At 31.5% G+C, this 14,294-nt stretch overlaps 1 protein-coding gene across 1 annotated transcript; it reads right to left on the reverse strand.

The window, feature by feature from the left end:
* Nucleotides 1–1,379: 1,379 nt before the first annotated feature.
* LOC133038387 (uncharacterized) lies at nucleotides 1,380–14,068 on the reverse strand. The gene is made up of 6 exons (XM_061116519.1): nucleotides 13,153–14,068; nucleotides 2,822–3,298; nucleotides 2,646–2,723; nucleotides 2,132–2,553; nucleotides 1,766–1,867; nucleotides 1,380–1,676 (listed from the first exon to the last, which is right to left on the reverse strand). Exons 1-6 carry the CDS (start codon nucleotides 14,066–14,068, stop codon nucleotides 1,380–1,382), a joined length of 2,292 nt encoding a protein of 763 aa, XP_060972502.1.
* Between the last annotated feature and the right edge of the window lie 226 nt (nucleotides 14,069–14,294).

The following is a 14,294-nucleotide window of genomic DNA, read 5'->3' on the forward strand; positions in this document are numbered from 1 at the left end:
TGCAAACTCTCGATTTTTACAAGGTTCGGTAGAACTATGCCACCTACGTCCTTGGTCTTCAAAGCTATGGACCTAGCTTTGAGTTCCAATATCGAGCCAAGTTAACGGGCTTGACTAACCCTTACAACCGGAAATTTTCACCAAGGTATTTCCAAACCTCTTACAATAGTTTCGCACCCCCGAGGACTATTAACCTCTTTCTCGGATTGTTAAAGTGCCAATCTCACTATTTCCGGGTTGTTTACAAAACCGGTGCCAACCTCACCTCAATCACAATATGGAAATGTGTTTGATATACAAGCTAAAATCACTCTAGAAATATGATGATACAATGGAAACCTAGAGTGAAAAGCAAGCACACTTAAGATGAATAAAATCAAATTTTGGCTCAAAGTGTGTGAAAAGTGTTGGTTTGGATTTCAAACTTAGAAGCTCCTTAATCTCACTTAGATAGGTTAGATATATGTAATAAATGCTCAACCAACTTAATTTTTTGAGTGAAAATCGAGTTTATATAGTGTTTGAGTGAAAAATAGCCGTTTATAGCCGTTGGGCACGAAAAACGAGACTCCCTCTGGGAAAATCGGTTCACCGGTTTACAATAGGGTAACCGGTTCATGGAGAACCGGTTTACCTCTTTGAAACTGGTTAACCTAAATCCAGGCAGTGGAAAAAGTTCGATTTTTCGCACTAAAACGGCCATAACTCTCTACTCGATTATCCGATTTCAGAAATTCAAACTTTGTTCTCTTAGTTAAATAAAATGTGATTTAGAAATTCAATCAAAAAAATTTTTGAACTATCGTGTGAGAAAACTTGTTGCACAAGTTAGTGAATGGGCCAAAATTCAAATTTATAAAAACTTAGTATGCTATGCAAATCACTTTAACAAGACTAAAGTAGATTTATACCATTTAATTTTGAGTAGTCTTGATGTAGATGAGCCTCCTAGCTTGATTTGCATGTTTTTGATCCCAAGTTGACTTTTCCCGAGAGTTGACCTTGACCTTGACTTTGACTTTGACTTTCGGGTTGACTTTTTGACTTTGGGCTTTTGAAGACCTCTTTTGAATAGGGTCTTGAGTTATTGATCCCTTGATGAATCTTTTGCTCTTGATATGCTTGTTGAATCCATTTAGTGTTGCTTTCAAAAGTTTGGTAAAAATACCAAAATATTTATTTTCTCTTTTAAATTTGCTACAAAATCAATAAATCATTAGTAACAAATAATAATCAAATATTTGTTAATCATCAAAACAAGGAGATCGAAAAGTTTGAGTTAACAGATCCATGGGAGGCAAGTTGAAACCCGACACAACTCGAGAAAGATACTCAAACTGATCTTGGAATCGTCTGAGGTAGAGTTGTTGTGTCTCATACTACTGCCTCGTATATTGAGTTGTCTGCTCCGCTTCCTCCATTTTTTTCTGTAAAACCTCATACTGTTCCATTGTAACAGTCGGTGGGGCCGAAGAATGTGTGGCAGGTGCTCTTTTGGCCCCAACTCCCTTCAGTCTGGGGAGATGGCCAAAGCCTCTAAGATGTCGAGATCGTTCCCCGAGCACTTGCGTCATAACAGGTAAGTCTCGAGGGTACTGTGTAGGATTGACAGCAGGCTCATCGGGCTGATCTTCAGTGGGCGCTGGTTGAGTTGCCGCTAATTCAACGATTTGCTCCTAATACTAAAAAATAAGTTAAATGGTTAATTTTAATACAAAATAAATTGAAATAAATAAATAAAAATTGAATTAAAATGTAAACTTACGTAAGCTTGTTGCGCGTACTCGTTGCGCCAATTGTTGCCTTTATGGTGAAAATTTTGAAAAGTTTCCACCGCAGTTGACAGTTCTCCTATGTCGGGGTTAGCCTATTTTTAAGAGAAAATATATTACTATTGTTATTTTACTAGAAAAAATTAAATCAATGATAATGTAATATATAATCTTACCCCCTCGACAACATGTGAAACAATAGGCTTCAAGCCCCAGCCTCCTTGAAGTTTCATCTTACCCCGACTTTCTTTATTTTTCGTTGCTCTCGCCTGAAATTAATAATTTTTCTAACAATTAATTATTTATTATTGACTAAATAAATTAAACATTACTAAAGTTAGAAATTTTCAAAACTGTACTTTTTGTTTGTCTGTGCTCCAATAAGCAATGCAGTCACTCCACACCTCTTGAGTTACTCCGTCAGGAGGTAACATGGCTTCTTTAGGGAGATGCATAACTACGTGAACCATTATGTCAAAGAAAGCCGGTGGAAAAATTGTTTCTAACTTGCACAAAATAGTTAGAATATTTGTTTGCATTTTTTCTAAATCCGAAACATTAAGTGTTCTTGAGCATAATTGTTTGAAATACACACACAGCTCAATGATTGTGTCTCGAATTTCTTTTTTCAAGAACTTACAGATACATGCCGATAGTAAACGTTGTAACAACACATGACAATCATGTGATTTGAGCCCGGAAATCTTGCCCGTATCCAAATTTACATTTTTGTCTAAGTTTGCTGCAAAACTGTCCGGAAATCGTACAGACTTTATGAAGTCTGCAAATTCAATCCGTTCTTGAACACTAAGTGTGTAACTAGCTGGAGGCTTTTCCACTTCCCATTTCGATTTTCATACAACCACAACTCACGTCGTATTTGCAAGTCTTGCAAATCCATTCTCGCCTTGTCGGTATCCTTTGACATCCCGTCGATACTTAGAAGAGTACCTACTAAGTTGTCACACACATTTTTCTCAATGTGCATTACATCAAGATTATGTCGTAAGGACAAATGCTTCCAGTACTCAAGCTAAAAAAAAAAATACTTTTTTTAGACCAATTTAGCTCTGCACTAGAATGCTTCCGTTTCACACCCCCGAACTGTTTGTGTTTTCCAGGCAAACTCAATGGAATTCGGTCTAATTGAGATAAAATATCATCCCCCGTCAATACAGGAGGTGGTGCTCTCTTCTTAGGCTTACCATTGTACTTTTTGCTTCTCCTTCTCGGATCACTCATTTTGAGAAAACGTCTGTGGCCAACATATCCAATCTTGCTATTTAGGCCAATGGAAGGAGTATGTTCATTGCAAGTGGGACACACCATATACCCTTTTGTGCTCCAACCAGACATTAGAGCATAAGCAGGAAAATAATTTATTGTCCAAAACACTGCCGCACGCATTGAAAACACAGTTCCGTTGTAGGCATCTCGGGCTTCAACACCCGTCTCCCAAAACTGTTTCAGTTCGTCAATTAACGGTCTCATGAATACATCTATGTCTTTCCCAGGAGATGATGGACCTGGAATTAATAAGGCCAACAACTGTTGGGTTTTGTGCCCTAAATAAAACTCATTTCAATATAATCAGATTTACTTATTAATAAAGATCAAAAATAACATTTTATGTTGCATGGTTCACATGATTTATTTCATGATTATATGTATATAATGTATGAATTCTTTTAAGTCCAGAACATATGAATTTGTTAAAGATTATAGTGTTGTCAGTACAATGGAATATAATCTTAATTATATATTCGAAAGTTTATTCCCTGATTTGTCAGAACACAGGATTTAGACTGACATGGTATAATCAGCGATAGGTATTCTTACACCTTGGAAAAGTGTTATGTCCTTTCCAGGACATTGGCAAAGTTTACCAGTATCGGATGTATGGAGTATACATCGGAAGGGACCGATATTGAACTTTGATTAGATATATTAAAGCTTACCGTAATATCTATTCAATTCAATATCACCTGTTGATCCTAGATCAATGACCTTAATCCTGATATGGTTAGGTTAGTTAAGCCTACTTTTGGGTCAGGGTGATACGTACATTTTGGGAACATGATAGTATAATTGAGTGGGAGCGCTACCATAAATATGGAATCTGTAACTTCTATAGGAATTTAGAAGTGAAACGATGATATCCTTCGAGCTTGGATAAACAGAGATAAATGGTGGAGATCTCATTTCACTTTGCTGAAATATCATTTATACGGAGCTAAGTGTTTTAAAGATAAAATACATTGAAGGTGTAACAGTAAGTTAGTGCCTTTTCAATGTAGATCATCTATTAGAGGGTCATTGATCACATTAGGGTTATAACAATGGATAACTAATGATGTGTCTATGTCATGGAACATATAGAGCGTTCTATATGACTGAGAGTGCAATTCCAAGTTCTAAGTGTGGATTCGACAAGGAATTAATAAGTTAGGGAATTTACTTGGTAAATTCAGTTCGACTTATTGGAAGCTCGATTATATAGACCCATGGTCCCCATACTAGTTGAGACCATACTGCTTGTAAGACTCAGTTAATTGATTTTAATTAATCAAATATAATTCTAAAAGTTAGACTATGTCTACTTTATGAATTTTCACTAAGCAAGGGTAAAACAGTAAATAGAGAGTTTAAAGGGTATATTTATGAATTGGGAAACTTTGATTAGTTTTTATTAATAAATAAAATAAATGACTATTAAATTATTAAATAATTAATTATAGTTATTAAATAATTAGATTTGACATTTATGTGGTTGAATGAGAAAATTGACAATTTTGGAGAATGGGAAACTAGGAATGATAAAATAGGAAAGTTGCAAAAGTGAGAGGCTTGTTTCCTTTTTCTATGGCCGGCCACTTTGTTTCCTTTTATCATTTTATTTTTCATTTTAAAATGCCAAGTAATTCAACCTTAACCCTGTGTGGTATTCAATAAATAGAAGGTAAAGGCTTAAGGTTTCCAAGACAATTTTTGTCTCATTCTTTTCAGAGTGAATTCCTGAGCCACCACTTTCCTCTCCTTTTCTTCTCTCTAAATTTCGAAATTCCTTGAGTGATGAGTAGTGCCCACACACATCAAGTGGTACCTCAATCATAGTATGTAAGACTGTGGAAAATCTGCATCAAAGAAGGAGAAAAGAAGATCCAGATTCAGATCTTGATTATGCTCTGCTACAGAAAGGAATCAAGGGCTAGAGATCTGAATAGAAGGAGTCATAATATTCCGCTGCACCCACTGTAAGATTTTGTAAACTTTATATGTGTTTATTTTCCTTGTTTTAGAATTCATATTAGGATGTTAATCAAACATACTTGGTAATAAATCTAGATCCTGTTAAAATATTTCCAACAACTGGTATCAGAGCCATTGTAATGATTTAATTTCATGTAATATGAATTAAAACAATGTTTTATATGTTCTGTGTTGATTTGGATGGTTTCATGTTGGTTTATGTGCTTATGTGATGAATGTTAATGTTGTACGAAATTTTTCCATGAAAAATATATTTTCTATTTTTTAAAATATTTTATTTGGATTCCTTGTGAAAAATTAAGTAATTTTGTTTTTTTTACAGAATTCGATTCCGATAAAAATTTAGAAAGATATGAATTTTGGAAGATTGGGAATCATGGCTTCTGCATCCAGCCTATCTTGGTAGCTCCTAAAAATTGCGAATTTTTTGGGTTTTTTCTCCAAAAATCCAATTTTTTATGGGATTGTTTCCCAAAATCCGATTTTTCCAATTTTAGATTTTTCCAATTTGAAATATTTCCAATTTTAAATATTTCCTTTTTTCAAATATTTCTTATTTGGAATATTTTCAGTTTTAAATATTTCCTATTATGGTGAGATTTAAAAATTTGTTAACTTCTTTAATTTTTATTTATAATTTAATTATAAGATTAGATATTTTGATATTTAACATATTTTAAATTAAAAGATAACTTTGTCTTTTTATTTAAAATATTATACTAAAATTATCTTATATGATAAATTAAATAATTAATAAATTTGAAATTAACATAGATATTTTTATAGATATACTTACCATAATATTTTAAAATTCAAAATTTGTTATTTTGTTAAATATTTAATTATTTATAAATTATAAGTTTAAAAATGATATTTTTTTTATATATATATACATATATCATTTTTTTCTTATTGAAAATTTATAAATCCTATCTTAAATATTTAAATAACTTAGATATTTTTGTAGAAATTTGAATATTGCTTAATTTGAGATATTTTGACATATAATTATGGTAATTATTATTTATTTATTATTTTATTCCTAAAATAATAATTATCTAACCAAATCTATTTTAAAATTGGTTTATTTTATTAAATTATAAGCTCTGAAAGTGATATTGAAGATTCTTTCCTTTCAAATCATTGATCTTATTAGATATTTAATTTAATTTGATTCAAATAAACCTAGATATTTTAAAATTAGTTTCCTTTATTTTGAAATTTTTAGGGTTTGTTTTAACAACACTAAATTTTTAGAATCAAGTTGGTTACTTTAAGAATAATAATTTAATTATATTAATATCTTATTTTCACATCTGTTACATGGACAATGTTTGTTTAATTTTATATTGTTTATTCAAAAATTTTTTTTAACAAACCTATTATTTATTTGATCTAAATTGCTATGATTAACTTGTTGACAGATCCAAAGATCTGATTTTAATCATAGTCCAATTGTCAATAGATCTTATAAATAATTTGTAAGAGGTAAATTTTGTACTTCTTTCATCTGTGTAAACCTAGTAACATGATAGGGCCCATCCAAATCATTTGACCCGTGTGAGCCTATATGTTTGCTATTGGGCTTAGATGCATATAGGAAACCCATTTAAGTTTTACTAAGTAAATGGACTAGGTTGCTAAAATAAATTTTGACATAAGTAAATTTATTTAGGCCCAATTAGATTTGGGCTTATTCAATGAATAACAATTATTTATTTTAAGGTTAAATTCCTCTCTTTTGGGCCTTGTGTGAGAGTTGGGGGCCAATAGAAGTGGGTACGACATACTGAATCCAGCTCCCCCTTACATGAACTACCCCAATTGTGGAGGCCCATTTGCCTTATTTAAATAATTGTATTAGGTTAATTATATTAGTCTAACCTAATTAAAATTGAATTAGCAACATAATTAACGTTTAAAATATATTAAATTTATTTTTCATGTAATGTTTTAAAGTTAATTTTAGAAAAACACTTAGTTAATGTTATATATTCTAGATAGTTATTCATAGTACTAGTTATTATTTCTAATATTAAATAAGAAAATATCATTGATTGTGAAATTAATTGTTTCATAATTAATTTTGGTACAATCTAAGTTTAGTATATTTTCCTAGTATTAAACTAGAATTAAAAAATTAAGTTTCCTCTATACTTAATTATTTATTTCTTGAATTTAATACATTTAATTAAATTGAAAATTTCAATATCTAAGTTGATTTTCATCGTGATACTTAAATATTGTTATTTTCATGTTATTTAATTAAAGTTGAAAATCATTTTAAGTTTGGAATCTTATTTCAGAATAACTTAAATTTGAATAATTTTCAAAATATATTTTATTTTATTTTATTAATCATTTCCCAAAATTTCGAAATTACATTTCCTTAATGTAGAAATTTCGAATTTTATTTGAAAAATAGATTAAAGTTAAAAATTATTTATTTTAATTTTGGACCAACTTAAATCAATGATTTTTTTTTCATTTAAATAATTAATTAAAATAAATGAACTAAAATATATTATAATTAGAAATTGAATTAATTAGTTAATGAAAATCTAGATAGTTATTATCTGTGTTGCTTGAAGTATTTTTCTAGTGTATTTAATTAAATAGAAAAATTGATATTTAAGTTGATTTTTAATCATGATACTTAAATATTTGAAATTTTTCGTATATATTTAATTAAATAGGAAAATTATATTTTTTGTTGAAAATTAATTTTTATTAATTTTAGGCCAACAAAAAAATTAGAGTAATTTTCCAGGATTTATTTTTATTTTATTTTAAAAGCATTTTCGAAAGTAGTATTGTTATACACTTCATTTTTCGAAATGCAATATATATTTATTGAAAATTAAATTTGAATTGTAAATTAATTAAAATTAATTTTGAAGCAACTTAAATTGAATAATTTTTCTAAATATTTATGGAAATTATTACTAAGATGGAAATAATTCACGTTATTTTCATATCCATCTAAGTATAATTTATAAATATTACATTAAAATTTATATTTAGAATTTTTCATTCTAAATTGGAAATTTTAATTAAATATATATTTAAAATAAATTGATTAAAATAAATATTAGAAGAAAATACAACCTTCATTAAATAATGAGCTTTATTATTGTTAGGATATTCGATCTCCATTGTTGGTTTTACATAGCTATTGTTTTAGTGAGTAATCCTCCCTAATGGAGGAACGTTCATTAGCAAGTTAGCACCGTTTAATCTCGAAAGATAAGTAATCTTGTAAGTTTTTTATATAGTTTTGATCACCCTAATGGTGGCGACTGTATAAGACTTGCAAGAATATGAAACAATGGTGGAAGCTCATAAGATAGAATAGCCTTGACTCTCGCCTAAACGGGACAACGCGGATTCCAATCTTGATCGAATAAAAGGGTGCTAGAATGTTTATCATTTTAGATGAGCTGACAACTCTATTCAATGGATGGTAGCTTTGACTCTCGCCTAAACGGGACACTGATATCAGTTTGTTGAAGACCTTGGAAATTATTTAGGATTGTATGTTTTAGTATTTTCACTTGTCATTCCTACTTGCTATATGCTTCATAATTTCTGAATTGTGTATGAATTTATATTGAACCATGTTATTTTCTGTTATTAAATTGTAGTTTAATTTTGAGTCTTCATTGTTGGTCTAACTTGGTTTGTTATTCTAATGAGATAAATCTCTAATGGATTTTCACCATTAGACTAACATAATAGTGTTAGATCTCGAAAGATAAATATTGTATATGCGACATCTAGCTGTTCATCAATTGATGACACCTTAGACTAGTATTGTACAATATGAAATAAGAAGATTGTATAAATAAGATTACTTTGACTCTCGCTAATCGGAGCATCGTTGGATTCTTATTTAAAACAAAATTATCCTAATTCCTCTTAGCTTATTCATTTCGAATTAGCTCAATGACATATCATTGGATGAATGGTCTATAAATCATATAAAGTCATTCCATATTTTCTCTTAAGAAATTAAATGACGCATATGATTATATTCTCGAAATTCTATCCCAAAATGATATAAATTCTCAATCTTAGAAATCTCCTACTTGTATGGGCAAATCAACTTAGAGTTAATTAGTAGTGGTGGTCCAAGAAAGAATTACTCATTATAAAGTTACACTTTCACAAGTGTTTCATAACCATTTTCTATCAATGGATTCAAACTGTATGAGTTTAGTACTCTGTGACCAGAATTCACTTGCACTATTCTAAGAACTCTTTGATGTAACTAAACTTAATTCATCAAAAGATACAACCACATATTTTATAAATCTATGGCATTTGTATCTTGTTCATAGTGGTTTTGACAAGATTATTCTCTGCAAAGAGTTAATATGCCTATATCCACTGAAAGTATAATCATCTCATTCGTAGATGGATGTACATTCAGGGGTGGATATGAGTTTTCGTTGTATTCTTAAAACGATCACTCTAGATTTTACCTTATGCAAAAGAAATTTGAAATGTTTGAAAAATTTCATGAATTTCTAGCAATGGTAAGTGGTTAAAGATCTTGCGAACTGATAGGGGTGGAGAAAAAGTTAGTAGATATGCAGTTCAAAGATCATTAATTTGATTTTTGAATTATATCCAAACTTACCTCCCCAGAAATTCGAGTTGCATATTGATGATTAGTTACTAGTTGTTGCCTAAATCCTTCTATGGTAATATAATTTAAGAATAATGCAATGGTTGTATACTTAATGTATATCATTACTAGATTCATGGATGACCTAATCGAAATCTTAAGAAAAGCTAGAACTGCTAACCTTGGTTTGCATGTTTGTTAGCTATTCTAAGTGATTAGGGGTAAGTCATCCCATAGTCATTAGATAAGAAAGTGTTTGTTTAAACAAATACTACTTTTCTCAGAAAATGACTAAGTCTGAAAATAAAGTAGCAAATAAAGGAGATTTTTTTTTTCTTGATTCCATAAGTGTTTTATCATCTTGTTCGTTACAAGATGATCCCACTGCCTCTGTTGTCTTAACACAATCGAAGAGGTCAATACCATTTAGTTTTCTTAGACATAGTTCACGGTACCTTGTCGTAGTGGGAGAGTTTCAAGGAACTTCACCTTCTTATGACTTGGAAGACACTAGTGATTAAAATCCATTGTGAGTTTAAACAAGTAATGGATTGTCAAGACAAGAAACTAAGAAGAAAGCCAAGAGAACTATGGTTTAATCCATCCACATAGAGTAACCTAAAGTTTTAAATTACAAGGACATAAAAGGAAATTTTCGTTAATAAATCTATTCAATGGACTTAACAAAACATCCTGTTCCTAGTATTATAGGTTTGAGTTTATCTAAACCTATGGCTTGTGGTATACCTGGCAATTACTTACTCTAATGCAAGAAACTTACTTTAGTAAGATGCTGAAGCATTTTCTTTCCAATGTCAATCTATAGAAGCTTCGCAACTTCTTAGACATAGATTTTATTTATCTAAGGAAAAGTCTCAACTATTCCAGAGAAGATAAAGCCATGAAAGAATTTCTTAAATCAACAATGAGAGGTCTCAGATATGCTTTAGTATGCCTTAGACCAGACACCTGCTGTTGAGTGGGAGTAATGAGTAGGTATCAGATTAATCCAGGAGAGGAACATTGGAAGATAATCAAGTAAATCTTAAGATTATGAAGAGGAACTATATGTTAGTCAATAAAGGTGTGTTTAAAACTCTTAGACTACACCACATCAGATTTCGAGACTTGCCTTTGTGCTAGAAAGTCTGCTGATAAGATGGTGATTACTTTGGGGGTGGAGTAGTGATTTTGGAGAAGTGTAAAAACCTATCTGAAATCTCTTAGTCTACCAGAGAGAGACTGAATGTTAAAGTTGCAGGAAAGATACTTATTCAGTCTAAGAAAAGTTCTATACAATTGTGGCACCGTTCCAACTTGTCTTAACTACTAGTGTTATTTCCTGAATAACCAAAAGTAGTTGCCAAAGGTATAGAATCCAGTATCCCAAAAGAGTAGACATATAGAGAGGAATTTCACAACATCAAGGATTTTGTGATTAAGGGAAAGTAATAGTGGAGAAAAGGTTGTTGTTAATTCAACCTATCAGATCCCATTACAAGGAGTTTACTACTACTACACTTGATTTGTATATCAAGGTATTAATGATTATTTGAAATGCACATTTTGTTTTATATTAGTGAAAGTGGGAGTTTGTTGGGTTTTGTGCCCTAAATAAAACTCATTTCAATATAATCAGATTTACTTATTAATAAAGATTAGAAATAACATTTTATGTTGCATGGTTAACATGATTTATTTCATGATTATATGTATATATTGTATGAATTGTTTTTAAGTCCAGAACATTTGAATTTGTTAAAGATTATAGTGTTGTCAGCACAGTGGAATATAATCTTAATTATATGTTCGAAAGTTTATTCCCTGATTTTTCAGAACACAGGACTTAGACTGACATCGTATAATCAGCGATATGTATTCTTACACCTTGGAAAAGTGTTATGTCCTTTCCAGGACATTGGCAAAGTTTACCAGTATCGGATGTATGGAGTATACATCAGAAGGGACCGATATTGAACTTTGATTAGATATATTAAAACTTACCGTAATATCTATTCCATTCAATATCACCTGTTGATCCTAGATCAAATGACCCTAATCCTGATATGGTTAGGTTCGATCTCAAGAGTACTAAACATGCTCTTTGATTTGTTAGTTAAGCCTACTTTTGGGTCAGGGTGATACGTACATTTTGGGAACATGATAGTATAATTGAGTGGGAGCGCTACCATAAATATGGAATCTGTAACTTCTATAGGAATTTAGAAGTGAAACGATGATATCCTTCGAGCTTGGCTAAACAAAGATAAATGGTGGAGATCTCATTTCACTTTGCTGAAATATCATTTATACGGAGCTAAATGTTTTAAGGATAAAATACATTGAAGGTGTAACAGTAACTTAGTGCCTTTTCAATGTAGGTCATCTATTAGAGGGTCATTGATCACATTAGGGTTATAACAATGGATAACTAATGACGTGTCTATATCATGGAACATATAGAGCGTTCTATATGACTGAGAGTGCAATTCCAAGTTCTAAGTGTGGATTTAACAAGGAATTAATAAGTTAGGGAATTGACTTGGTAAATTCAGTTCGACTTATTGGAAGCTCGGTTATATAGACCCATGGTCCCCATACTAGTTGAGACCATACTGCTTGTATGACTCAATTAATTGATTTTAATTAATCAATTATAATTCTAAAAGTTAGACTATGTCTACTTTATGAATTTTCACTAAGCAAGGGTAAAACAGTAAATAGAGAGTTTAAAGGGTATATTTATTAAATTGGAAACTTTGATTAGTTTTTATTAATAAATAAAATAAATGACAATATATTATTTAATAATTAATTATAGTTATTAAATAATTAGATTTGACATTTATATGGTTGAATGAGAAAATTGGCAATTTTGGAGAATGGGAAACTAGGAATGATAAAATAGGAAAGTTGCAAAAGTGAGAGGATTGTTTCCTTTTTCTATAGCCGGCCACTTTGTTTCCTTTTATCATTTTATTTTTCATTTTTAAAAGCCAAGTAATTCAACCTTAACCCTGTGTGGTATTCTATAAATAGAAGTTAAAGGCTTCAGGTTTCCAAGACAATTTTTGTATCTCATTCTTTTCTTAGTGAATTCCTGAGCCACCACTTTCCTCTCTCTTTTCTTCTCTCTAAATTATGAAATTCCTTGAGTGATGAGTAGTGCCCACACACATCAAGTGGTACCTCAATCATAGTATGTAAGACTATGGAAAATCTGCATCAAAAGAAGGAGAAAAGAAGATCCAGATTCAGATCTTGATTATGCTCTGCTACAGAAAGGAATCAAGGGCTAGAGATCTCAATGGAATGAGTCATAATATTCCACTGCACCCACTGTAAGGTTTTCTAAACTTTATATGTATTTATTTTTCGTTGTTTTAAAATTCATATTAGGATGTTAATCAAACATACTTGGTAGTAAATCTAGATCCTTGTAAAATATTTCCAACAACAACAATGCTTCAGAACTCATACACTTCCACGGTGGCAAATTATATGGGACACAAATAACTGGCCACAGGCTGTAAGAGTTGCTCATGTTGCCAAATGGATGAAAACCGTCAGTAGCCAATCCCAGTCTGACATTTCTAGGTTCAACAGCAAAATACGGATGAAGGCGGTCAAACCGCTTCCATTCTTCAGCATCCGCAGGATGCCTAAGCACACCGTCTTCTTTTGGTCTCTGCGAGTAATGCCACCGCATATCCTTCGCGGTGTGTCTTGAGCAATATAATCGTTTTAGTCTCGGTGTGAGTTGGAAGTAACGCATAACTTTGTGAGGAACTTTTTTCTCCTTACCTTTTTTTTTCACCCATCGTGATTTGCCACATACAGGGCAAAACTCTTTCTTCTCATTCTCCTTCCAAAAAATGGCACAATTATACTTGCACACATCTATTGAGTCGTAACCCAAACCTAGATTGCACAATCGCATCTTCGACCCATAATGCGACTTCGGTAATTTTGTCCCCTCTGGAAATAGTTCAATCAAGATGGACAGCAACATATCGAAAGAGTGGTTACTCCACCTATTTAAAACCTTGCAGTGCATAAGCTTCACCAGTGCATTGAGGGCTGATTTTTTGCAACCTGGATACAACTCAGACTCCATCTCCTTAAACAAGTCATCAAACTTGTTGTTGTCATTGATAGGGGGTTCATTGAAAGAATCAGTAGTGTTGGAAGATTTGTCAAACCCAGGGTCCCCTCTTAACATGTCTGCCAACACATCTGCCATTTCCTCTTCGTCATTTTCAGGAAGTTCAACTGCGGGCTGAGAAAAAGTCTCCCAGTGGAAATACCAAGGATTGTACGAAGGTTGGATCCCGCTGAGAAATAAATGAACCCTTATAGTTCCAAGTGTGTGGAAATTCACATTCAAACACCGCATGCATGGGCATCGAGCTAATCTGTCAGAATTCACGTGGTTCGTTGCAACTGCAACGAACTCGTCAACGCCACTTTGAAACTCTGCAGAGCGCCTGTAATGACCGCTTTAGTAATTTGGATTAGTAAAGACAATTAGCACTAATTTCTGTTATTTTATAATTATGTATGAATTTATTTAATTTTGGACCCCAATATTTAGAAATAAATATTAGAGTTATAATTTCTCA

The sequence above is a fragment of the Cannabis sativa genome, chromosome 5, assembly GCF_029168945.1.
Source record: "Cannabis sativa cultivar Pink pepper isolate KNU-18-1 chromosome 5, ASM2916894v1, whole genome shotgun sequence".
NCBI classification, from domain to species: domain Eukaryota; kingdom Viridiplantae; phylum Streptophyta; class Magnoliopsida; order Rosales; family Cannabaceae; genus Cannabis; species Cannabis sativa.

Bases quoted from the DNA above. Each gene is read 5' to 3' on its own strand.
- LOC133038387 (XM_061116519.1), bottom strand. From the start codon at position 14,068: ATGCGGTGTTTGAATGTGAATTTCCACACACTTGGAACTATAAGGGTT. The intron at 3,299-13,152 runs GTATGAGTTCTG...TATTAATTCCAG, and splicing joins TAATTTGCCACCGTGGAAGT to GTCCATCATCTCCTGGGAAA. The intron at 1,868-2,131 runs GTACAGTTTTGA...TCTTAAAAATAG, and splicing joins GGAGCACAGACAAACAAAAA to GCTAACCCCGACATAGGAGA.